The sequence below is a fragment of the Carlito syrichta genome, unplaced genomic scaffold (genome assembly GCF_000164805.1).
Source record: "Carlito syrichta isolate Samal-C Ts95f unplaced genomic scaffold, Tarsius_syrichta-2.0.1 Scaffold115613, whole genome shotgun sequence".
Taxonomy (NCBI): domain Eukaryota; kingdom Metazoa; phylum Chordata; class Mammalia; order Primates; family Tarsiidae; genus Carlito; species Carlito syrichta.
The window spans coordinates 24,199-49,316 of NW_007059709.1; the positions used below are offsets into that span (position 1 = coordinate 24,199).

General features: G+C 55.6%; 1 protein-coding gene across 2 annotated transcripts in view; it reads right to left on the reverse strand.

The window, feature by feature from the left end:
- The window catches only part of EPS15L1 (epidermal growth factor receptor pathway substrate 15 like 1), a 61,245-nt gene that overhangs the window by 3,519 nt on the left and 32,608 nt on the right, over nucleotides 1-25,118 (reverse strand). The window contains exons 16-21 of one of the 2 annotated variants that reach the window (XM_021706040.1): nucleotides 24,249-24,372; nucleotides 23,398-23,448; nucleotides 22,297-22,433; nucleotides 17,504-17,564; nucleotides 16,606-16,688; nucleotides 10,561-10,693 (exon numbers count right to left, since the gene is read on the reverse strand). In XM_021706040.1, coding sequence (XP_021561715.1) covers nucleotides 10,561-10,693; nucleotides 16,606-16,688; nucleotides 17,504-17,564; nucleotides 22,297-22,433; nucleotides 23,398-23,448; nucleotides 24,249-24,372 — 589 coding nt within the window. The remainder of the gene's footprint in view (nucleotides 1-10,560; nucleotides 10,694-16,605; nucleotides 16,689-17,503; nucleotides 17,565-22,296; nucleotides 22,434-23,397; nucleotides 23,449-24,248; nucleotides 24,373-25,118) is intronic. The other variant, XM_021706043.1, reaches the window with a different exon arrangement.

Sequence of the window (25,118 nt, forward strand, 5' to 3'; positions counted from 1 at the left end):
GCTCTGACCCGCGTGGCTCCAAGGAGGGGTGGGCAGTTCTGGCGGAGGCGGGGCCGGGCCTGCCAGCAGTTTGTGAAACCCCAGCTGTCCACTGGGGAGGGTGGGCTCCCGGGCAGCAGGGGGGGTTCCTGCAAGCCAAGCCCGCCCAGCAGAGTGGCCTTCCAGCACCGACGTCCTTCCTCCTCTGACCTTGTGAGGGCTGCCACTGTTCCAGGGAGATGCCCCTGCCTGTCCTGCCTGGGTCCCCTGTGCCACTGGCCCCACTCTTCCCACTGTGCAAGGCATCTCCACACCTGGCTGAGATGCGGCCCTGTCCACTACCTCCGCAGCCCCGTCACACAGCCCCGCTGTCACGTCACATGCTTGTGCACCCTTCTCTGTCAGCTCCAGAGCTGGGGCCTTGCCGTCCACGCCAAGTCCCCCTGCCCAGAGCTGACCACGGACCCCAGCACCAGCCTTGCCTCTGCCTCTCCTCCAAGCCCCCTGCCGTGGCCTTCCACAGGACTTGGTGGCACCTCCTCTGTAACCCCCGCCCTAGGCTTCTCTTCTGTCTGGCCAGGAGGCATGGAGGCTGCTGAACTGTACGTCCACATTCACATGCTCTAACCCCCAGCACCTTAGAACACGACTGCATTTGGAGACAAGATCTTTACAGGGTGATTACATGAAAGCAAGGTCACTTGGGGGACACCTAACCCAATGGCCATTGTCCTCATTGGAAGAGATTAGGATGCAGATGTGCAGAGAGACAACCAGTGAAGACATGGCAAGCCATGGGGAGAGGCCCCAGAGAACGAGGCTCCACCAGCGCTTGGATCTTGGACCTGCAGCCTCCAGAATGGGGGCAATCGAAGTCTGCTGACAGTCAGCTACAGAAGCCAGAGCACACTCACAGGGTGAGGTGGCCACTGCGCGGGCGGTGCCCTGCACCCCCAGCCCGTGGGTCGCTAGGGAAGCCGACCTCCGCCAGTCCCTGGTGCCTGCCTTGCCTGCACACGGCCACTCCTTCCACCTGGAAGGCCCTCTGCCCGGGTCACCCCATCCTCTGCCTGCTGCCGTGGTGCAAGGCTCAGCCCCCGAGAGCTGGGCCCGACACACTGCAGGTGCCAGCCAAAACCGCCTGAGTTCTGATGCCGCAGCTCAGGGTTCAGCTCAGGGACAGGCTCCAGCGGGTCCTGGAGAGCCAGGTGCCGCTGAACAGCCTCCACAGGGCCCAGAAACGGGACCCTCTAGGGAGCCAGGAGGGAGTCAAGGCACACAGCCCTCCCTGTCTATAGCACACAGCGATGCTGGTGGGTGTGCCTGTGCTATATGGACCAATCTGCAAACTCCAGCAGAGGGAACAGTGTTTCCAGGGGACGGGCCGAAGTCCAGGGAAACGAACGGTGAAGCCCTTGGAATACCAAGACCAGGCTGGGCTCTGCTCAGCTGCACAGGAACCTCCTGCTCCACTGCCTGAGTACTCCTGTAGGGAGCTGCGGATATCTGGGCAGAGCTGGGGAGGCGAGCTCTGCCCACCAACAGAGGGGCAAACACATCAGCCACTTCTGAGCTGTTTTTCACCTTTACTTCCCTCTGCTTGGGGGATTTAAAAACACAACTGCTTTTCGGGAGGGCTGAGAATCCAGCCCACTACAGCTTCAGCTGAGGTTTCCGACCTGCAGAGACCATGGCAAGAGGAAAGGCGTGTTCCCACCGAGGGCGCCTGTGCCGGCCGGCTGCCGCTGCAACCGTTGTTATTTAGAAGTCGTGGCAGCAGCAATATGAAACCAGGGCACAGTAACTGCTTGCTCTTGCTTTCAGAGAACAACGGCTTTTTCTTGGTTGCGTTTGCGTGCACTCTGGTGTTGAGGCAGTGCTGGACCAGACTCAGTCCAGCTTTGGCCCCACAGGGACCTTGTGCCCGTGACACGGGCACTGCCCCAGTCACGCTCCCACTCGCACACACCGGTTTATTTTTAGCAGCTATGCTTCTCGAACACTCTGGGTCTAGTTCCTGCTTTTATGTAACCACTTCTGCTAACTCCTTGATCGTTTTTCCGATTTTCTGAGGTGCAGCGTATCTCAAACGTGACAAAGTCACCTGGATCTGCCTCCAGGTTCTGAAGCCAACTCCCCGCGCTGTCGCCACGTGGGGTTCGGGCCTTCCCAGGCTCAGGACGCACAGCAACGAAAGCAAGCTGAGGCCATTTGGGAGAAGGCAGCAGAAATCATTTTCATAAAACCAACAATCTGCGGGAAAATTACACAGGGCGACGGCCGACACACAGTGCGATGCCACCATTCCTAGATATCCGCTGTGGGGCCCCTGCCCCCGGGGTGCAGCGGGAGCATGAAAAGGGACATGCAAAGTCAAAGACCCCTGGGTGCTGCCTGCCACTGCAGGGAGTCTTGGTGAATAGGGGCCGGGAATCCAAGCTTGAAGAGGCAAAATAGAACTTATTTTCAAACCACAGCAGTTTCAACAGTTACCCAAGCGGTATACCGAAACCACACACAGGACTGACTTTAGCAAAAACAATATGAACCGAATGGTTTACCACAGTGTGCTGTTAAAAAAAAAAACACAAAAAAACGCGTGGCCAGCCCCACCCTGTAGCGAAGGTTCTGACTCCCCATTTCTTGCTCCTCACAGTCATGCCCCAGGCTGGCTCTGCTGGACGGTCCTTGGTGCTGGACAGTCCTTGGTCCTTGGCCCTTAGTGAGGGCAGCCCCAGGTCTCACCCTTGGCCCCAGCAGTAGGCAAAACAAGGGTGCACTCCGATCCCTGAGACCTAGGGGGAAGCAGCTCTCACGTAAATTCGTTGCACTGAGAACAAAATAGAGATCTTAGGTGATGCAGAGTTGAGAAATCCGATTAATAAAAATATCAGAAATGCACATGAGAGCATGTGTATTCGTTCCAGTCAGACCCTTGCTGGGTTCTGTTGACACAGCTCAGAACTGCGCTTGCAAAATGCAGTTCTGGAGATGAGAGATAAATTCAAAAGCAAAACAAACAAGACAAAAACATAAAAAACAAAGGTTTGTGGTCAGGGCTGCCGTCCATCATGGCTATTGTCCCGTGCGACACAGGACGTTCAGACAACTGCCACCCACCCTACACAACAGGGGACACACCCACACACACAACTGCCATGCATCCTATATACCATGGGATGCTCACACAACCGTCATTTGCCCTACAACCATTTTTCGCCCTTCATAACACGGACACACACACAACCGCCATTCACCCTACAACCATTTTCCACCCTACACAACACACGCACACACACACAGTCACTATTCGCCCTACGATCATTTTTCACCCTACATAACACAGACACACACACAACCACTATTTGCCCTACAACCATTTTTCACCCTACACAACACGGACACAAACAAAATTGTCACTGACCCTACAGATCATGGGATGTGCATACAACTGCCACTTGCCCTACACCCCTCACGTAACCTACACAACATGGACACCTACAGTCTCGAGCTCCTGAGTGGGTACCACTTGGGCAAAACTGGGCTGTGGCCGTCGACCTCTGACACTGCAGCTCCTCCCACTCTGCCTCCAACAGGCTCCGTGGTGGAGGGGAGGACAGGCCACCCAGAGCTCAGCTCTGAAGGCATGGCGCGCATGGACGCATCCAGAAAGACGGCTCTACCAGCATATCTCTGTGTCCCCCTCTGCTCCCACCCACAGCATGGGACAGCTAACTGTCAAGCCCCATGGGGCCTCACAGGCAGGAGTCCTGCAGACGCCAGCCCCATGCCCTCGGGTGCAGATCAAAGCGTCCCCAAGTAGCACAGCCCAGGAGATAAAAATCTGAGGTCCCTGCGATCGCAGTGTTGAGATTTTCCACTAAAAATATTTACCGAATTTTAAGAAAATCTGCTTAATGCATTGAAGGGAACAGGATGAGGTTTGGTTCTGAACTGTTGAGAAAAGCTGAACAAATGTTTACTGCGACCTGCCAACAGCTGGAGTATTCACCTTGCGAGGTGCGAGGGACTCAGGGGTCCCCGCCCACGGGGTTGATGCCTGGGGGCTGTGGGCTCCTGCCACCATCCAGAGAAAGGAAAAATGGGGAGAGGCAGCCCCACTGGAACATCCTCACAGGACAAGTAGCCTCTTAAGTGTGAAAAAGGCTCCCGTGACATTTACGTGAACTCTGCCTGCCAAGGCTACACCAGCTCTGCAGCAGAGAGACGTGTACATGCATGTGCACATGTGATTCGGGTATGTGCAGGGTGCGGCATGTGTTTGCAAGTGAGTTTACAAATCACAAGTCAGTCTTCATGACAAAAACAATAGACTGGCAGATGCCACGACTCGGCTTTTTTTGAAAAATTGCATGTCTTTGATGCTGCCTCTGACGCACTCTGCCCGGGCTCCCCCAATGCCACCCCAACCCCCAGGGGTCTCTTCGAGGGGAGATGCCACCTCTGCAGAACTAGGCAGGGGAGCCCTGGGGGGGGCTTTGTTCCTCCCTGCAGACAGTACCAGCAGAACGTCCCCTTGGCAAAGGGCAGGAAGGCTCTATGCTCACATCTAACAGGGTCCTCACAGAATGTCATGTGAGGGCCGTGTGCGTACCCAGTGGAAGGGCCCAAAAGAGCCCTGAGGGGGAGTAGCACGGGGCCACCAGGAGCTCCCACAGATAAAGTCTGGGGGGCCTCCGGAACCTGGACCCAGTGCCCTGGCAAAATTGTTCTGTGCCGGCAATGGCGGGTGGGGGTGCTGACTCGGTGCTCTGATGGAAAGCCGGACCATGTGCACCCTGCAGAGAGCAAGAGGCCTGCAGAGCCAGCCTACAAGGCTGCAAGGCACCCACCTGGGGCCCTCCCATGGCAGGTGGCGCCTGCACCACGCACGCTAGGAAGTCCTGGCACAGGCGTGAGGTGACCTGGTGGGCTCCTGTCTGTCACACCCACACTCAGATGCAAGAGGGGCTAGCCTCTCTGGCCTGCACCTGCCCCCCACCCCAGGCCTGGGCCGCTGTTCCCCACTGAATACCAGATGACAGTCAAGCCACATGACACCCACTGACCCGCCCTTCTGGGTACCGAAGGGTGGGTGGGTGTCAGCATAGGCAAATGCTTCTATTTCAGGCATCCAAACAGCATCTGCCTCCAGGGGCTTCAACTCCGGAGGCTGACATGCCCCCCTTCCAAAGAGGGACCCCCCAATCCTGGGGACCCTCCGGCTGCCAGCAGGTCCCACTGAGCTGGGGACTGCCCCTCAGGGCTCAGGAAGAAGTCCCGATGCTGTCTTGACCCAGCAGTGCTGGGGGCGGGGAAGAGAGATTCGAGAGGTGGGACTGCATCAGGCTGGATGTTTTCGGCTCCTTGGAGTCCTGCTCCTGGCTGGCAGGCAAGGGCTGGAATTTTCGTGGCCCCTCAAGAAGATGGCACCTCTTGTCCCATTCTAAAGCTTCACATGTACCCACCAAATTATCTCTTTGAGATCATCGTGGGAACGGAATTAAAGTAGTTAAGTTCAAGGCTGAGGTGCTAACCGCACGTTCAAATGGAGATGCCATTTTTAAAGTGGATATTGTGCAATCAACAAGGTTTCAGGACGAAGTGGGACACGCAACAGGGAGAGGTCATCGGCCACCCTGGCCTTGACCTTTGCCTGGCATTTCAGAGAGGGAAGGGAGCATCATTTAGGAACTTGGGGTTTCCTCTGTTACCGCACCCTGTGTGGTGACCCCAGTGGGCAGTCCGCATGACCCCTGCAGCCAGAGTCCACACAGCCCCATGTGGACACTACGCACAGGTATAGGAGGGGACTCGCTTGCTCGGGGAGAAATGATGTCCTCTTCTTCCGAGAGAGCCGCTGACATCAAGTAGGATTAACTGCACCTCGTGAGGCTTGGGGAGCAGCTGCTGGTTAGCACCATTGTGGGGGCTGAGAGGACATCACCATCACCACGCATGTGGCTCTGCTTAGAGGTGAAAAGGTCGCCAGCAGTAATGAAGGGACCATTAGGCTGTAAGAGGTTAAAGGTGACTGGCTGGTTAGTGGGGGAGCGCAGGCTGGAGTCCCCGGCTGCAGCACAACCGCAGCCAGGGCCACTGGCAGGAAGCGGCCAGGGTGGGGCCGGGCGCAGAATCCCACTATCTCAGGGCGAGGCCAATCACTGACACCCACACAGCCGTTTCCTGCACTTAAAAAAAATCTGTTTCTCTCTTTGCAAATCAACAACTTTTACCTAGAAACTCTTCAGCGGTGAGCTCTGACTGATCTCGATCTCCGCCCGTTGCAGAAAATACACCATTGTTTACCTGGGGGAGGTGTGTGCCCAGCAACTCTAACCTCACTCCAACTGACAGGTTTCGGGCGGCCTGCGGGACTGCTGTGCATCTGCGTGAAAGAAACTTGTTTCTTCCGCCCCAAACAGACACCTGCTGTTATTTAATACCTTGACAGACCTTTCTAGAAAAGACCTCAGGCATAGGGAACTCCGTGCTGTCCAGGAGAAGCCCCGAGCAGCCTGAGCTGTGAGTTCAGGACACACGGAAGGCAGGCCACTGGGGACCACTGGGCGCAGGGTGGCCAGAGCCTCAGTGACACGGCCCAGTTGGCACCTTCTACCCACACCACTGCCACATATGCCAGATGCCAATTTAACCTCAATCGAGTCTTAAAGAGAACAAACAAGCAGCTCCCTCTGCAGTGGAAACAGTAGTCCTCAGCACACAAGAACCACAAAACCACATGCCACTCAGGACCAAATCTGCAGTGTCCTGCACCAGTGAGGATCTGGAGATGGCCCTAGAACCCCTAAATTCAGCTCCCTGCACGCTGGCACTTCTGAATGGAGACGACTTCCACTCAACTGCAACCTCATCAATCTGCAGTCTCACGAGGGAAAAGGCCCCTGGAAACTCCCTGCACAAATGCATCCGCCACGGCCCAGCCTGTCTTTCCTGGGAGAGGCACCCTGGTGGGAGGAGTCATTGCACTGGGTGCTCCAGGTGGGGGCGGGGCCAGATCACGAACGCACAGCGCTGTGCAGGCTGCATACCCACAGGCTCACCAGCCAGGCCTGAATCACTGCCACGTCCAGGCAGGGAAACTGAGGCTGGCCAGGTTAAGAGACACGCCCAGGGCACCACAGGTAGCCAGCTGTAGGACTAGAATCTGACTGAGTGCCCTCCCTACAACACCCAGAAACCAGTCTGGTAAGGCAGCCTCTGATTCCAGGGGAATGGGCGGCCTCAGATTCTCCTGCCCTGGCCTCTCACGTCAAGGCCATCTCCTAGTGCAGAGACCCAGCGGGTCTAGAGTCTTCTGGGCACCCTGGGTGGGGACATGGCGCTATCAATGGGTCCCACGTACCAGGCAGTACAATCGCAGCACAGCAGGCTGTCGGCATGACTTCCCGAGAGCAGGGACATGCGTGTGCCAACTCGGACGACAACCTGAGTGCCAGGCAGCCCATCAGTCGGTTCACCCCGCCGGCTGCAACTGGCCTCCAGGGCCCTGGGGCTCCTTCCCCCCTCTCCTCGTTCCTCAGCCCCACTGGCACCAGGGTGCCCTCCAGTGACAGGAAGGCGACTGTCCCTGTGTGCCGGCCACATGACCTCTCTGAAAAGGTGGGGCCAGCAAGATGGGCAGAAAAGCACATTCCCTGACTTCACACGGCCGGACCTTGTGTTGCCTTCAAAGCCAGACGTGAGCTTCACGGCTCTCCATCCCAAGGAGCTGAGATGGTGAGCGCCACGTGTTTCCATGATGAGCCTCCTGGCAGGGCTCCACTCAGTGCCATGTGCCAGCCTCTCCAGCCGACTACCAGCCACCACCCAAGCGCAGCGTGGCCGGGAGGCAGGATGGGCTGGGCTCCAACCCCTCGGCCACAGAGCCAGGCAGGGTTTTCTCTGCACCCCCCCAATGCCAAACACTCCCCCACATGAGACTCATAAAGGCCAAGTGCTCAGGCTGCCAATGTTAGTGCGGGTCGCAGGAGACCCCATGCTGGAAGCACCCACAGCAGCTGCCCCGCGGTGGGTACCTACCGCCCAGCACCGTGTACAGCGACAGCGCCACGCTTTTCTGTTCAGCTGCTGCCTCTGGGTGGGAAAAGCAAAGGGGAGAGGCTCAAGCCTCCACAGATTCCTGCAGGCGCCCACGGCCAAAGCACTGCACACAAACCCACCATTCCCCAGAACCCACTGGACCCTCTGGCTGGCTCTCTCACTGTGGCTAATGGGCAGACCAGGCAGGAGAAGGCAGGTCAGAGGGCCTAGGCCCAGTCTGCTGCCACCAGTGGCATGACCTGGGCACCCACACACCTCCCAAGGGAAATGGGCTTCATGTGCTTCTGCAGAGCTCCAAGGCACAGGTGCCTCTTGGGCCTGAGCCCCTCAGTGCCTGGCCCAGGACTCCGCCCCGCGCCGTGCGGCAGGGCTCTGCAGCCACCCGGGGCCACCAAATATCACCCGAAGGCCCTGTTTCCAGCCAGCACTCTCTGCTTTCCAAGACCACGGTGCTCTAAAGGCAGGAACCCAAGGGCAGTGGGGGACAGAAGAGGGAGACACGGGAGGCCACAGCTAGGAAAGCTCACAGGCAGGTGCCAAGCTGGCTCAGGGGCATGGGCAGCTGGAGGCACCGGTTCCCCAAAACACTCAACATGAAGCTCCTGTGGGCCGTCAGGTGGGAGGCTCCTGAATAGGCCCCAAGCACAACACCGTGCCATGTGCATGCACCTGATGTGTGTGCGTGTGTGGACGCGTACATGTGTGCGTGATCACTGGGTGTATGCATGGGTGTGTGTGCATGCACGCATGTGGAGTATGCATGTGTGAGGTAGCATACGTGTATGTGTGATGTGGTGTGTGAATGCACGTGCAGATGTGTAAATTAACATATAAATGTGTATAAGCGCATGTGTATGGACACAATGCATGCACATATGCATGTGCACACAACACTGAGAATGTGTGCACACAATGGTTCATGTGTGCAAGTGAGGACATGTGTACACGCATGTGAATATGCGCCGTGTGCCTGCACAGGGGAGCATACATGTGTACATGTGTGCCAGGTGTGTGCATGCAGCATGTGCATAAGCATGAACTCACCTATGTGTGCACATACATGTGTAGAAGTACACGTGTGTGTGTGTGTGTGTGTGTGTGTGTGTGTGTGTGTGTGTGCTTTTGCTTCCCTCTCTCAGGCGGGGAGAGGAGCCCTGTGCCATTCCACTAGGAGACCAGCAAAGCCCGCTGGTGCTGCGGGGGTCAGCCTCTCAGGACTGGAAAGGCGGCTTCTGCTACGTGTTCTTCCTCCACTTTGCGGCAAGTGTCTGATGTGTGGCTAGAGAAGCGATCCCTCCACCATATCTGTCTCTGCTCACAGGTCACAGAAACCTCCACATGGCCGCTGCCACACTTTCTCTCATGACTCATCTGCAGCCTGGGCACCAGGGACGGCCCCTGCTCCTGGAGAAGGTCTGGGCCCAGGAGCAACAAGAGGAAGGCATCACTCTCAGACACGGTCCCCTTTGATCGCCCTGCCAAGAGGTGCCTGGGTGCAGGCTCAGGGACCGCGTGTGAACAGTGAATGGGGACAGGGAGCCTGCAGGCATGCTCCAAGACCTCAGTGACACGGAGCTGGAGGTGCAGCAGCCAGGTGGGCTCAGGCAGGCTAGCGGGCCTCCCTCATGCAGCCGAGGGGAAGGAGGGTGGCAGGGGAGGTCAGCCTTGTCCAGGGAATGTGGGGCTGCAGAAGTGTAGGAGGCCCGTGGCCACCACAGTCCGTGACAGTGCAGGTGAGACTATCCATGCGCATGCCAACATGGATAAACAAACTAGGTGCTGCAGTTTGTCCCTCTGCTAGGGCATCTAGAGAATGGGTTGACCCACTCCTATGCTGCAGGAGAAGCCCCACGTGAGCTAAAGTCCTCAGAATCTAGAGAGGCATGCCCTCTCTCAAGAACCTCGGGGGTCATGTCCGCTCACAAGAGCAGGGCCAAGGGTCAGGCCAGGAGCTACTGGTCCCAGGCAGGAGATGCGGGTCTGTGGGAAAGCCCTCACTCGGCCACGTGGGAGATACTGGGCAGGCTGGGGAAGCCCAACACCTTGCTCCTCTCACATCATGCACAACCAGGCCCCTGCCCCCACCCTTAACCAGCAGGTGGGGTGTGACCAAGCAGGTGGCCCCTGTAGCCATCACCACCCTGGGCTCTCCTAAGTATGGAGGGGAGAGGAAGAGCCCAGTGCGGCCACCAGGCTGCCAGACTGCGGGTGCCTCCTGAGGTGCGGCCAGGGCGTGGAGTGGCATGCCAGTGCAGGGGCTGCACGAAGGCACCGGCCGCAGGGAGGGCTCTGAGGCCTAGGCCTTGCGGACCCCAACAGAGCCTGGCACCAAGGGGCCTGTGGGCTGGGGAAAAGGTGGGCACCACACACATGCCATGCTCATGTGGGGTGAGGCCTGGATATCCTCGTGCTCCACGAAGGGCCTGTGCATCAGCTTTTGCTTGGGCTGGCCCACGGGTCCTGGGCCCCCCGCCCTCCTGCCCCGGCGGCGACGGCAAGAGAAGAAAGTGTACTGACCGCTGGGCGGCTTAGGCCGTGGAGGAGCGGGTTTCTTCGGAGGCAGAGCAGGAGTGTCCTGTTTACTTTTAAAGGGGTCATCTGAGAATCCTGCCCCTCCCAGGGAGGAGGTGAAAGGGCCAGAAGCTGGGGGCTGCAAGAGAGGACATGAGAGAGAGGCAAAGAGTCGTTAGCAGCAGGCCACGGACGTCCATGGCAGACGCTCGTGCCTGGGCTAGCCGAGGATGCAGCCCAGATGGCACAGCCTCTCAGCCCTGGCTCTCTCGCCCCTGCTTCCCTCCACCCGAGGCGGGGGCCCTCTGACCCCAGAGAATAAGCCACCCAGCACAGGGGCAGCAGAGGGGAGCCTGGCTGGCCACACACGCTGGTCACCACCGAGGGGATCTGGGTCTTGCCAGGCTCCAGGACTTGGTACAAGGTGTCCCCTGGGTCTTCTGCTTAGGCCCCGAGGCACAGCCACCCCCACCCCAACAGAGCTGCGGTTCGGGGCGGCCCCTGTGTTGCCTCCTGGCTGAACGGCTCCCTAGTGGCAGGTGGCTCCAGGCAGGGGGCCAGACAGACAAGACCCCCTCCGTGCCTGTGCCATCCACACGGTGACCCAGGTGGGAGTGCACTCTCACGTGCCGCCCACCCCCACCGCCACGCCACCTCCAGGGGCTCTCACCGCTGTGCCAGACCCTTGGCCAGCCTCCTCCACACACCCTATCTTCCCACCCCATTCCTACTGCCACAAACCCAGACTGCACTGTACCATTCTGGCTTACTGAGCTAGACAGACAGCTAGAGACTGCCACAAACAGGTGGGCAGATGGGCAGGTGCTGAGCGGGGGGATAGATCAATGAGTAAATGATGGATGGGTGGGTGGGTAGATAGATGGATGGCTGAATGTATACGTGAATTAGTAGACAAATAAAGAGATGGGTGGGTGTGTAAACAAATGAACGGTGGATGGCTGAATGGATGGCAGATGTAAGGACATATAAAGGGATAATGAACGGTGGGTGGATGGACGTACATGTGTGTGCAAGTGAATGAATGAATGAATGGTGGGTGGATGGATGGACGTGTAAGTGAGTGAACGGGTGGCGGATGGATGGGTGGACACACACATCAACTGGCAGGCCAGTGGATAGGTGGGTGAATGTATCACGAATGGAATGGGGTAAACATAATAAAGCACAAAAACAAAAGAAGACTGAGCGTGGTGGCTCACCCCTGTAATCTCAACACTTTGGGAGGCTGAGGCAAGAGGATTGCTTGAGGCCAGGAGTTCAAGACCAGCCTGGGCAGCATAGCAAGACCTCGTCTCTTAAAAAAATACAACAATTAGCTGGGTGTGGTTGTGGCTATAATTCCAGCTACTTGGGAGGCTGAGGCAGGAGGATCTCTTAAGCCCAGGAGCTCGAGGCTGCAGTGAGCTATGATCACGCAACTACGCTCTAGCCTGGGCGACAGAGTGAGACCTGTCTCAAAAAACAAACAAAAAAACAAGGGTGGGGAGCTAGGATGGGCCACAGCAAGAGACGGAGGACTTTGAAGGGCAGGCCTCGTGACAGAGCAGTCCAAGTCCAAGAACGTGCACTCGTGGGATTTTCCACAGCCTGCTAGAGTCAGGAGGGGGGTCTGGCTCCCCCTCTAGTGCGAGGCCCAGCAGAGGCCGCTCAGTCCAGACAGGGGCACTTCAGGAGAGGAGGCCTATTCCCAGTCCCCCAGCAAAGGAGTGGCATGGCCACAGGTGGACTGGGGAAGCTGAAAGGCTTCTGTGGGCCCTGCTGACCCTACCGACCCCCATTCCTGAGCCCTGCTCAGCTCCTGGACTGCCCAGGGGTGCTGACCTTCTCCCCTGATCTTTCTGTGGCCTTAGAAGGAATCCTCCAGCCAGCAACTCTGCTTTGCATACAGAGAAATGGAGGCAGAGGAGATATGGCCTGCCCGAATCACACAGTTGTTCAGCAGTGGCCCCGGGGCCGGACTCCAGGTTCTCTGCTTCCCAGGCTGGGCTCTGGGCACTGCCTTGGCGGGCAGTAGCTACCCCAGGGGTGGGTCCGGGGCCATCCTGGGCGGACCATCCCTTTCCTCTAAGGGCAACAGGGCCTGCAGCCCCCAGACTCCGCCAAGGCCACCCTAGCCTGACGGGAAACTTGGAGTGAGAAGGGCTGCAGGGGGCGGGGCAGGGCTGTGATGTGGTGAGAGGCACCTTCCCACCGCCCCCATGACAGCGGGCCCTCCAGCCTCAAGACCTGTCGCTCAGGGTTCCAGAGTGGCTGCCCCGTCAGCCGCAGCACGCTGTGATCAGATGTGCAGGTCTAGAGCCCCTGCCTGAGCTGCCACTCCTGCCCTGCCACTGGCTAACCACTCCACGCCTCATTCCCTCATCTGTAAAACGTTAAGAACAACCGACTCCTGCTCTCAGGGCTGCGGTGCCAGGCGCCAGGACGTGACGGTAACGGCATCTGTCCACTGGCCCCCAGACGTCCGCACAGACAGCACGCCAGTGACCACACCAGGATGCAGACGCAGCTGGGGCTTGAAGATGCCCTGACTTCGACCCACCCTTGTCCCCAGAGGCTGTCCCAGAAGCAGCCTGGGAGACTGGCAGTGTCATCTGTGGCTCAGCTTGACAGCAGTGTTCGGGCCAGGGTATAGGAAGCGCAGGGCAGGGGAGTGGGACGTGGGGAGGGCTGCTGCCCATGGAACATGGCCAGGCCTAGGGCTCATGTGACACCCACAGCCCACGACAGGAAGGAGGAAAGAAAACCACTTTCTTAGCAGGGACGTGGTGGGACAGGCACAGGGCCCAGTCCTTCCTTGTCCTTGTCCTAGAAGGCACAGCTCAGGGGAAGGGCTCCAGGTATGAGCAGGCCCCGGACACTCAGGCGTGCCATGCCCTCGCCCCCAAGCATGTGGTGACTGTCTGGAGCCTTCCCCCAGGTCTCAAAGCCGCGGTCTGAGGGCGTGTTCAGCCTGGAGCCCTGAGTTGTGAGACCTGGGGACACTTGCGCCAGGGCTGCCCACCCCAGCCACTGTGGAGCCTTGGCCAAGCACAGCCAGCGCCTCCCATCGGGGTACACATCCACGAGGCCCTTGGGTTTCCGTGGAGGGGATGGCTCCCCCCACGTGTAGGATGGCACCCCTAAGCACCAGGACACCACGTTTCCAGGCCCCAGCCTTCATGACTTAAATTTCCCAAGAAGCCTCCTCGGGACTCAACTCTTTTCTACTGGGATAGCGGGCAGTTTCAAGGAAAATTGCTATTTTTCGAAAAGTTTCAGTGAAGTCGCTAGGGGCTCCCAGGCTCAGCAAGAGTGAAGTGTGCGTGAAATAAAAGACAGGAAAACCATCGCAAAAATCAGCTCCGAGAGGACAGATCTGAAGTCACTGTTTAAAAACCAGGTGCAAGCAAATGATTCTGAGCTTTTCAACACAGCCCCAGAGAGGAGCACACAGCTCTAAAAAGGGTGAAAAGCAGTCAATCACGCACTTCACAGACAGCTTTTTCGGGGGGTGGGGGGAGAGTGAAATCAGTAAACTCTTGTTTTGCTCTCAAAAGACATTTTTGGGAATTTGTTTTTAAAGCAAGCCAATGTCACTTAGACGTGATACGTTCTAGTACATACTCTTCAGATGGGGCAGCTCTTACTAAGGTACAGGCTGAGGTGCCTCCACAGGAAAGTCCCAGAGGCAGACCAGCATCATCTCCCCAGCAGAGAGGCCGGGGTGCTCCAAAGCTGGAGCCACACGGGCCCGAGCCTCCCTCCCGCTCACTCAGGCAGGGGAAAGCCGAAAAGCACCTTCTTGCCACTTGACTTTCATTTCCTTCAGCACTTTATTTACATACGCGATGTGGTTCTTGAAAACAGAAAGGTGCCCAAGAGGGAAAAACAGGGCTGCAAGGTCGGGCTAGCCCTGAACCCTGCCAGGCAAGACTCACGAGCCCAGGGCCAGCGGGCAAGAGTAAAAACTGCATTGATCAGACTCCAGTCTCCAGGCCCTGGCTCTGTCCTGGCCTGGGTGCGACAGAAAGTGGGCCCAGCTCCAAATCACAGCGCGCATGCACGAGGGACCTGTCCTCAGGGCACGAGGACAAGGAGGAAGACCACTCCAGGACTGCAAAATGTGAGCTTAGGATGAAACAGGCAGGAAAACAGGGAAGAGACAGCTCTGCAGGGTTTCGCCCCAGGAGTCTCAGCAGTTGTGGAAACTGAGTCTGCTGGACACCATGCCATCCTGGGGGCAGGGGAGAAGGAGCTGGCAGGACTGAGACGGCCGTTCTGTGGTCCCTGCTTGGGGCCGCTCCCCCTATAACACCGCATGGCCTCTGCTGAGACTGCTTGTAACAGGGTCCTCGCGTGTGCACGGTGGCCTGTGGTGGCTTCCAGCCCGTCAGGGCAGGGCCGCTGCTCGCCCCCATCCCTGGTGCTGACAGTGAGGAGGGCCCGGCCTCCTGCAGGAAGCGGCGCCCAGCGACACAGGGGACAGCCTGGGCCTGCCTTTAGGATTGCTGCCCCCATGTGGCAGGCATTCTGGCTTCGGTAGCCATTACCACCTGTGGGAGTGTGTGCAGAGATGCTGCCTCCGGGTGCCCTCTGCCAGTGCATCAGTGCCATGCGTGACAGTGTGCGCAAGGAAGGGCCTCCCGTTCTGGAAGAGAGGCCCCACACCAGTGCCCGGGCCCTTGCCCACTCAGGAGTGTGGACAGACACTGCTCACGTGGGCGGCACTCGCTGCTACCAGGGAGGGCGTCCTTGGAAACCAGAACAGGCTCATGTGTTTCTCAGAAGTTGTGTGCCACAGTCACATGCTGCCACCACTGCCAGGCACAAGGCACCCGGAGGATCATCAGCTCTGCTGCTGGGCAAACACAGAGCAAGTAAGCAGGGTACCTGAACGCAGGCACCGGGGTTGCCCAGACATGGGGGCTGGCAGGGACTTCAGGCCTGGGGTACATGTCTTCCAGGGGTACAAGCCTTCCAGGGACCCCCCTAACTGCCTCGGGCCAATGGCAGACCCCACAAGTGGGCCTGGAGGCTCCAGTGGGTTCCCCGTCCCCCATAGCTGGGTATAGGGGCCTGTGGGGACTGGACTCTGCTTGTAGGCCTCGGCGGGCACTTGGTAAGATCGGTGGAATGCGCCGAGAAGGTAGGGCCTGGTCCCCATCTGAGGACAGACGCAATCTGTGCCTTCCTGGGGCAACCCAGAAGAGTCGGAACAGGTACCAGTGCCAGGGATGGTACATCTCACCAGCTTTCCTGGACACCTGGCACAGAAACACACTCTCAGCTACGAGGAGGGACGTACCGTGCCATGACATTGCACGGTGGATGTTTGGCTGGCTTGTTCCACGTGCAGGGCTGCCACTTTCTGTGAGCAACAGGTCACTCCGACATGATCACCTCAGTGCCGATGGCGCCTGCTGTCACTCCTCGGCTTGTCCAGCTGGACACACCTTACCAGCTCACGCCTGGCTGCGTGCGGTCTGACTCTGACCATGCCTCCTGCCAAGCCCTTGAGACTCTAGCACCATCTGGGACTGTTGCTTAGCTGTTGGCCAACACTGAACGACCTCTTACCGTGGATTTACGTGCATTTATTTGCACAGCCTTTTGAACACCTTTGCAAGTTCTGTCCCGTGAATGGTTCCTGACACAACCTCTACTGTCTACAGATGCCCCCACACCTGCAGGCGGGAAGTCCGAGCTCAGTTGGACACACAACAGGCTTGCCGCCCGTGTCCCTCCCTGGAATTCTGTGCCCAATGCTTCCTGAGTTCCTGTTCCACCATGGCAACGACTTCCTCACTGGGATCTGACGGGTCATCAGGCAATAGCCGGGGCAGAGAATCTGTGTGTCTTTGCTGCTGAGAGGAGCAGGTGCTGGCTGTTTCTGAGGGGGAGAGAGAAGTTTCCAGACCTTGCCCGCACTCGTGGCCTCATGTTTGGGAGGTGGCGACAATACATACGTGACATTCACAACTGCCCGGCAGCCCACCCCATGACAAGGGGCACCAGGGCACTGGCGAGGAAGGGCTCCGTGGAGGGCTTTACCTTGGACATCTGGCTGAAGTCAGCAAAGCCTTCAGCACTACTGAAGGACCCGCTTCCAAAGGGGTCTAGGTTTCCAAAGGGATCTGCAATCAGCACCAACAAGTCAGAGTTACAGGTCTTCACCAAACACACTTTCTGGGCCCGGGGCAAGTCGGGAGAGCAGGAAGCTGTTCATGCATAGGACGCACGAACACAGTCTCCCTCCCTCCGCTCATGGCTCCCATGCCCTGGTAAGATGGTTTCTCGCTGCAACGCCGGCTCTGGGGGGCCAACATCATCCTCAGTCACCAAAGGAGCAACAAATTGCCCAGGGGCACAGCCTGCTCTTCCTTCCCTGCCAGGGAGGGAAGGGCAGGGGGGCCTCCAAGGGGACTGCCGCCCATGGGTTACGCAGGAAGGCTGCCTGCAGCAGAGACTTTTGCTGCCTTTTTGCCTCTGGTCCAGGAGTGACCTGCCCGGAGCTGCTGCCCCGCTTATGACACCAAACTTTTAAGCACCACCGCACCTGCTGGGCCAGGAGGCAGGCCCACGCAACACCTTTCCCACAGTGGGAGCATCTGCAGATGCCACCACCCTGAAGGTTTGAGAGTGTGTCTGTGAGTGCCACACTGTGGGATGAGGCTCCTTCAAACACCGGACACCACACAAACTGCACCCAGGACCAAACGGCTTCTTCAGGGAGAAAACCCAGAGATACAAGCCAAGGGCTATAACTGAATTCCTCCCCCAAGCTTTCCGGCAGGTGTGCACTTTGGCCTAAGGGCCTTGGTGAGGGTCTGGGTGCCACTGGCCCTTAGCCAGACCCCACAGACACACTGGCTGTAGAGGCAGAAGCCTGATCTGGGTGGCTCCTCTACTGCCCAAGGACAGTCAGAAAGGGATGAGCCGTTAGCCTCACCTGATCCTTTTGACGAGACACTGGAGGATGAAAAGGGATCACTGGACTCAAAGGGGTCGAGCTGAGTGGAAGGAGAGAGGAGAGAGTGAAAGGCAGGCGGTTGTTCTAGCACCACGCACTTGTTCAGACTCCGAGCATCTGCGGGCACCACATCCGGGGCCAGGCCGTGAGGCATTGGGCCAACCTCCAGCAGACCCTGTCTACGAACGCTGAAGACAGTCCCAACATGTGTTCACAACAACTCTTGAGGGTTTGGGAAGGGAATCGAGCCAGGAAGACCCCGGTGGGGGGCACCCGTCGGCAGAGGCACACAGGGCGAGGCTGGTGTGCTAACAGCTACAGCAGGGTGGCTGGGCAGCCACGGCGCAGGCGAGGACTCAACAGAATCTGGCCTGAACACCAGAGGATGGAGCCTGGGGACAGCCACCACAGCGATGGGAAAGGTGGGAGAGGAAACAGGATTTCTAAACCCCAGGTCACAGGCCGAACCCAGCGTAGGCCAGCACAGGCAGACTCGCACAACCTGTGTCCGAGGCACAAGAACCAAGCTGAGATCTGAGTGCCCGCAGCTACAGGTAAGGGTGCAGCGTGAGCCCCTGGCTAACTGCCTGCTGAAACAAACATCGTGCCCCACGGGCTTCAGGACAGTACGGCCTGGGAAATGTGGCTAGTTCTCAAGGGAAAGATAATCGTGAAGCCAGTCCCTAGGGAGCCTGGATGTTAGAATTCCCAAACAAGGACAGCTCTGAAGCCGTGAGTGTGACTGTGCTCTAGTGGGAAAGAGGACACACTTATGGAAATGCGAGGGCTGGAAAGGTACACCTAGACTGAAAGTGCACTGAGTTAGCCCAACAACCTGCAACAGAGGAAAGAGCAGGTGAAGCTGAGGACACATGAGCAGAAACCAGACAAGGAGAATACAGAATGAGCAGAATTGGAGCCTGGTGATGCGGGGTAACAGGCACAGGTTAGCTGTGGATGGACACATTTCTTGCAGGCAGGTTTCAGAAAGCATCCACATATCCCATCAGCAGGTTGGCCAGCCTTGTGGGCTGGAATGTGAATTCAGTGTGGACTCCCAGGAAAACTCCATCAAGGTGGTTCCCAGACCAGGAATCAAAAAGTCATAGAAATGATCATAAGACCACCTTTTAGCTCATGAACTTGTGTTTTGGAAAGTCTAGCAAGTCTCCCTGGAAAAGACCACCCCTCCACCCATCAGAGGCAGAGAGATGGGAACAGATACCTCTGCCTATCATTAACACAGTAATCATTAAATGGGTGTATCAGACCTTTTGTAAAAAGCAAAGGGTGGTTTTCTTTCACCCATGCCAGTTCTGACATGTCGTCTATCTTCTCTCTCTTCTCTCTCTAATAAACGTTGTGTTAAAATTTTGCCAGCCACTCTGAAATTCACTTTAGGGTTAAGCCAAAGAATCCACAGGTTTTGTGCTGCACCCTACCTGGCATCACTAGGAGTCTGTGGGAAGTACAGAAAGTGTAGCATACGTGGAATTGGACTCCCAAAAAGGGAGGGGAGAGAAAACAGGGTGGAAAAAAATAGCAAGAGAATTAATTAGTGGCTGAAAGCATACCACATTTGGCAAAAAACATAATTTACAAATTCAAAAAGCTCAGTGAAGCCTAAACAGCATAATACAATGAAACCACATCAAAAACTCCACAGGCTCTTAGGAACCAAAGCTGAGAAGAGAATCTTGACAGTAGCCAGAGAAAAACAATGCACTGCATGCAGGACATGACTTGAAAGACAAGTCTTCTCTCCAAAGACAAGGAGGCTGGGTACAGGGCAGCATCCCGGACATGCAGGAAGCAGCAAGAGGCATCAGGACGCACAGAGGCCTTTGGGAGGGTGACCCAATGGCCTGTACTACAGGGAGCAGTGAGCAGGGCCCTCCAGGCTGGGGGGCAGCAAGGACGGAGGGAAAGTCAACCTTCAGAAAGGAACGAGGAGCGCTAGAAACAGGAGTGCTCGGGGAAACGGAAAGGGGACTTTTTTCCTCTTCATTTTCTTGAAAACATACCAATGGATTAAAGCAAAGTTCTAGCACTGACTTATGGAGATTACAGTGTCTCTAGGAACATGACATGCATATGACAGCCATCACATAAGAGACGCTGTGGGGGGAGTGAATACATGGACCCATGTCGTTGCAAGCTTTCGACATTTTACATGAGGCATGCAATGTGAACTACAAGATGGCCATGAAAAGGTAAAACTGTACATGGCAACCCCCAAGGCAACCTCTAAAACATAATTAAAAGGTATAATTATAATGATAAAAAGTCAATATATAGAATACAAATGAAATTCTAGAAAACATTCAATCCAAAAGATAGGAACTAAAACGTGGGATAAAAAGCAGGCAAAAAACAAAACAGTAGACTTAAATACAACCGTGCCAATAATTACATTAAATGTTAATGGGCCAGACATTCCATTTAAAAGGAAGAGATTCCTGGACTAGATAAGAAAGCAAGCCCTAATGATGGGCTAGTTATAAAAGACATCCACCAAGTATAAAGAACTGGGAAGGCTAGAAGTCAATGACTAGAAACAGACACAGCACATGTAGTAGACATGAGGATGAAGCAATAAAACAGGCTTTGGGACAAGGAGATCAGAGATCGAAAGGGATCTCATAAGTGATAAGAAGGAAAGTACAACAATCATAAATGTGTAGGTAACTGACAAAGCTTCAAAACACACAAAGCAAAACTCAACCAAATGAAGGGGGGTTGAAACAATTCCACAGTCATAAGATTTTAACCCCCTCTCTCAGCCACTGGTAAAGCTAAAATTCAAACAGGCAAAAAAACAAAGACATAGATAATCTATACTGCACCAGCCACCTTGACCTAACTGGCATTCTAGACCACTATACTCAGCAACTGAGGATAGATGCATGTTCTTGTCAAACCCATGTGGTACATTCACCAACATCGGCGATAAACAAGTCACAATAAATATAAAGGTATTGAAAATTTACAGAGGCCAGAAATGGTGGCTCACATCTGTAATCCCAGTACTTTGGGAGGCCAAAGTCAGGGAGGATCACTTGAGGCCTAGAGTTTGAGAACAGGCTGGGCAATGTAGTGACGCTTCACCTCTACAAAAAAATTAAAAAGCTAGCTGGGCATGGTGGCTCATGTCTGTAGTCCCAGCCACTCCAGAGGCCGAGGCAGACGAATCGCCTATGCACAGCAGATCGAGGCTGCGGTGAGCCAAGATCGTGCCACTGCACTTCAGCCTGGGCGACAAAGTGAGACTCTGACTCAAAAAATACATACAAGTAAAATGTTCTCTAATAATAGATTTAATTACAAGTCAATATTATCATAGGCTACCTATGGAGAAAAGCCAAATATCTGGAAACAAAACAACACATTTTAATCCATAGGCAAAGAAATCACAAGAGAAACTGGAAAATGCCTCCAACTGAATGACAATGAAGATACAGAGTATCAAAATGTAAGCAATGCAGCCAAAGCAGTGTTTGAGGGAAATATGATGCTTTAAATGTAGACAGTTACAACTTGACTTGCGATGGGCTTATGTCCTGACAAATGCATCCTAAGTTAAAAATATTCTAAGTTGAAAAGTGTTTAATACCCCAATATGTCTATCATAAAGTAAAATATCCTAAGTCAAGTATACTTAAGTCCAAATGTCCTTGACTTACAATAGGGTTATGTCCTGGTAAGCTGAACCATGATTAAGCCTGAGACCACCTGTATCAGAAAACAAAGTCTAAAATCAATGACTGAAGGTTGGATCTTAAGAAGTTAGAAATGAAGAGCAAAGTAAACCCAAAATAAGCAGGAAAAAGGAAATAATAAAGAGAAGAAATCCATGAAATAGGACACAAGCAGTAGGGAAATGAAGTCAACAGTCAGTTCACAGAAAAGATCAACAGCACTAAAGACCAGATGGCCAGCTCCAAGACTGCAAGGGGGTTTCTCACCCCGGGCTCAGACACCAAAAAGAGCTGAGCAGAAAGCATCACAGATGAATCCCTGCCTCCAAGGAGCTCCACAAGACGGAGACAGCAGGTCCATGGAGAAGCAGCGAGGTGGGCTCCAGGGCAGCAAACAAACAGAGCCAAAGCCTGGGGGATAGTTAGAGGCTGTGAACCGCTCCCACTCCTCCCCTGAAAGTCCTCTTCCCCATCACAAAAGGCCACCTTTTGCTTTGGAAATCCCAGTCATCACCAATCTAACCAGTCTCTCAGGTCTAACACTCAGAACATATGGCTTCTGTCGTGCTTGGGAAGACATGATGGGGTAGAGGTGAGGTGCAGTCACTTGGGAAGCTGGGGGACCCAGGTCTACTGTCATGTGGAGGTGACTTGGTGAGGCTACCACGCTTAGGCGGTCTGCCTCCAATGTCACCAGCAGGTCTCTGTGCTAGCAAGACGGCAGGGTGGGGTGGAAGATGCACTACCTATGCAAATGTGAGGTGTTCACCTGCCTTTTTGGGAGGTGGGGCGGCAGTGGGGACGGACGACCAGGGTGGGGTGGGGACAGAGGAACAGGAGCTGACGAGGACACATCACACCCTGACCTGGGGCTCCTGGTCCGGGCTGTGGCACCCTGGGGTGGGATGAGCCTCCATGAGGCCGAGGCAGACGGCAGCCTCCCAGGCCAGGGATGAGACCAGGCTGTGAGCGCGAACACCAGGCCCACAGCCCACACGCCAACAAGCACATGCGGGACCCACTCCGCGGAGTGGGAGAGGGCCGGCCGGTCCCACTGCAGCCCGCCTCACTCACCTTCGAGGGTAAAGAAGGGTTCTTGGTGAATGGGTCTGAGGTAAACGGGTCGTTCTTTGTCTGTTTCTTGAAGAAGTCATCGGTGGCGGAGCCACGGAACGGGTCACTTTCTTTGAAAGGATCCCCTCCAAATGGATCTGGAAAGTGTTTTTGAAAGTGAAGGAAAAATGCTCCACGAGTCAACATTAGGGTTTTACATGAAATTCCAGAAAAGGTAGAAACCCTAGTGACAGACGTGGCTGAGGACCTGGGGTGGGGATGGGGCCACAGCAGAGGGACACAGGGAACCTTCTGGGATTAGGGACCTGCTGCTAATCTCACGTCACTGCGCATCTGCCAAAACTCCTCTTGTCATGTGCTCAGAGTAGGCGAATTTGGTCATGTGTAAGTTAGGCCTCTCAATGCTGACTTTAAAAACGGTAACAAACAATGTGGGTAAATTCAGACAGGAAACAGATTAGTGCTACCAGGGGCCAGGGTATGGGGGTTGACTACTGATGTGGCTAGGGTCTCCTTTTGGGGAATGTTCTAGAACTAGATGGAGGTGATGGCTGCGTGCTGAATGTGCTAAATGCCACTGCACTAGACATGTTAAAATGGTGAATTCTGTGTTATGTGAACTTCACCTCAAAAGAAAAAGAAATGAAGAAGTAAGTGAGCAGGTAACGGGACTGCAACACGCCCAGGGCAGCTGTGGCTCAGGGGCTGGATCAGGTGTGGAGCCTGCCACCAGAGGGACGAGATGCTAAGCATGGGTGCAGTACTGATGCCATCTTTCCCATCCACACAGCTGCCATCCTGGTGTGTATGGACAGAAGGCCCACCAGGCACGGGCACCACATGGGATGCCTAGACACTGCAGCACACATGGCCGAGCTGCTATGGGCATTCTGCTCAAACCCTGCGTCTCACCTGCATGAGGTGGCCAAGTAGAAACCCAAGTGGCACGGGAGGGATGGCTCACAACCAGGTTCCTTCCAGAATTAAACTCCCTGCTGCCTGGTCTCAGGAGACCTGGCCTGGGGCTGGGAGCTGCTACCCATTTCCCTCGACTTGAACCAGGACGGAGCCAGCCAGGAGAGGATGAACAAAGGCCCTTACCTGCCGAGGCTGTCTGCTGTTCCGCAAAGGGGTCGTTCTGGAACGGGTCACCTGCATGGGGAGAGAATGCTCAGCTCTGCACGGCCAGCCTGCCAGGCCTTTTGTTGGTCCCCACCGCCCACTGAGGAAGAGCGTGCTACTTTCTTCTCCATAGTCCCGAGCCACCATAGCCTCCGCCACACATCACAGTGGGGCGCCTAGAGGTGGCTGCTTCTAGCTAGAGCACTTTCGATGAGCCAGAAGGTCTTGCTGGCTGCTCCAACCGGACCAGGCTCGCTCCCTTTCCGCCCAAGTTGCTCTCCTGTCCCTGCCTCCTCCCTGGGGAGGGAATGCGCCTGGCTTCCAGAGCGGCCCACGGTCCCCCTGACCCCGAGTGAACCCAGGCCTGAGGCTCCTGCCACTCCTCCCTGCCTCTTGCAGAGTCCCGACAGGCCTCCTGCAATGCCGTTCTGCTCCGGAAAGGGAGAGAGAGAGGAGACCTGTTTCCAGGATGCTCCTTGGCTGTCCCCGACTCTTGCGTGGCTCTGGGGGAGCATTAAGACCTGGTGCACACCGAACTGTGGCCTGCCAGGTGCCTTCACATTCACGACCAGGTCTGACGGTCACAGCAGCCTGGGACGGCCGGAGGGCTGGGTTGCCCTGCTGAGGGTCAGGAACAGGGCTGGAGCTCAGGGCCAACTGGGTTCTGGGATGGGCATCACCCTGGGCCTGCCCTCCCCACTGGTGCCTGCCTCAGTTCTTATTAACAGGCTCTAATCACCCTTTCCTTCCCGTTTCAGCATGGTTCTCCTTAGTTCTTCTGCCTTGACAACTTTCGATGACAGGAGAGAAAGTGGCAGCAAATGAGATACCTTTGAAGGGGTCGGCACCTCGGAACGGGTCGGACTTGAAGGGGTCTTCCACCTGGAAAGGGTCTGGGTGCAGCTCCTGTGTGTTGTTGCTAAATAACAAGGCTTTGTTTTTGAAAGGATCGTCCTGCGATTTTGTGAAGAAACAGGACAGGGATTTGATTATTGCTGATTTCAGGCAGTCAGGGTACAGAATTCCATGCCTAACTCACATTTCCACTTAAGCACTGTGACCCTAAAAGAATCATTGTTTCTAAGTCCCTGAGGAAGTATAGCCTTTAGTGAACAATAATACTTCACACTGGTTCATCAGTTGTGGCAAACGTGGCTATAGATGTGAATGCTATGGAACACTGGGTGTGGTTGCTATCTTCTGTGCTATCTTCCCAATGTTTCTACAATTCTAAAACTACTCTAAAATCAAAGATTATTTTTTAAAAAAATCATTGGTCAGGCATGGTGGCTCAAGCCTATAATCCTGGCACTTTGGGAGGTTGAGGCAAGAGGATTGCCTGAGCGTGCGGGTTTGAGACCAGCCTGGGCAACATGGTGAGACCTCGTCTCTACAATAAAAATTAAAAAAAATTAGCCAGGCATGGTAGCCAGCTCCTGTAGTTCAGGTTTCTTGGAAGGCTGAGGCAGGAGGATCGCCAGAGCCCAGCCAGTTGATGCTGGGGTAGCTGTTGAACATCCAATTGCACTCCAGCCTGGGCAATGGAGTGAGACTCCAACTCAAAAAAAAAAAAAAAAAAAAAAAGTCGCCGGGCTCGGTGGCTCAGCCCGTAGTCCCGCGCCTTTTGGGAGGCTGAGGTGAGTGGATGGCCTGAGCCCGCGGGTTCGAGACCCGCCTGGGCAGCGAGACCTCATCTCTAC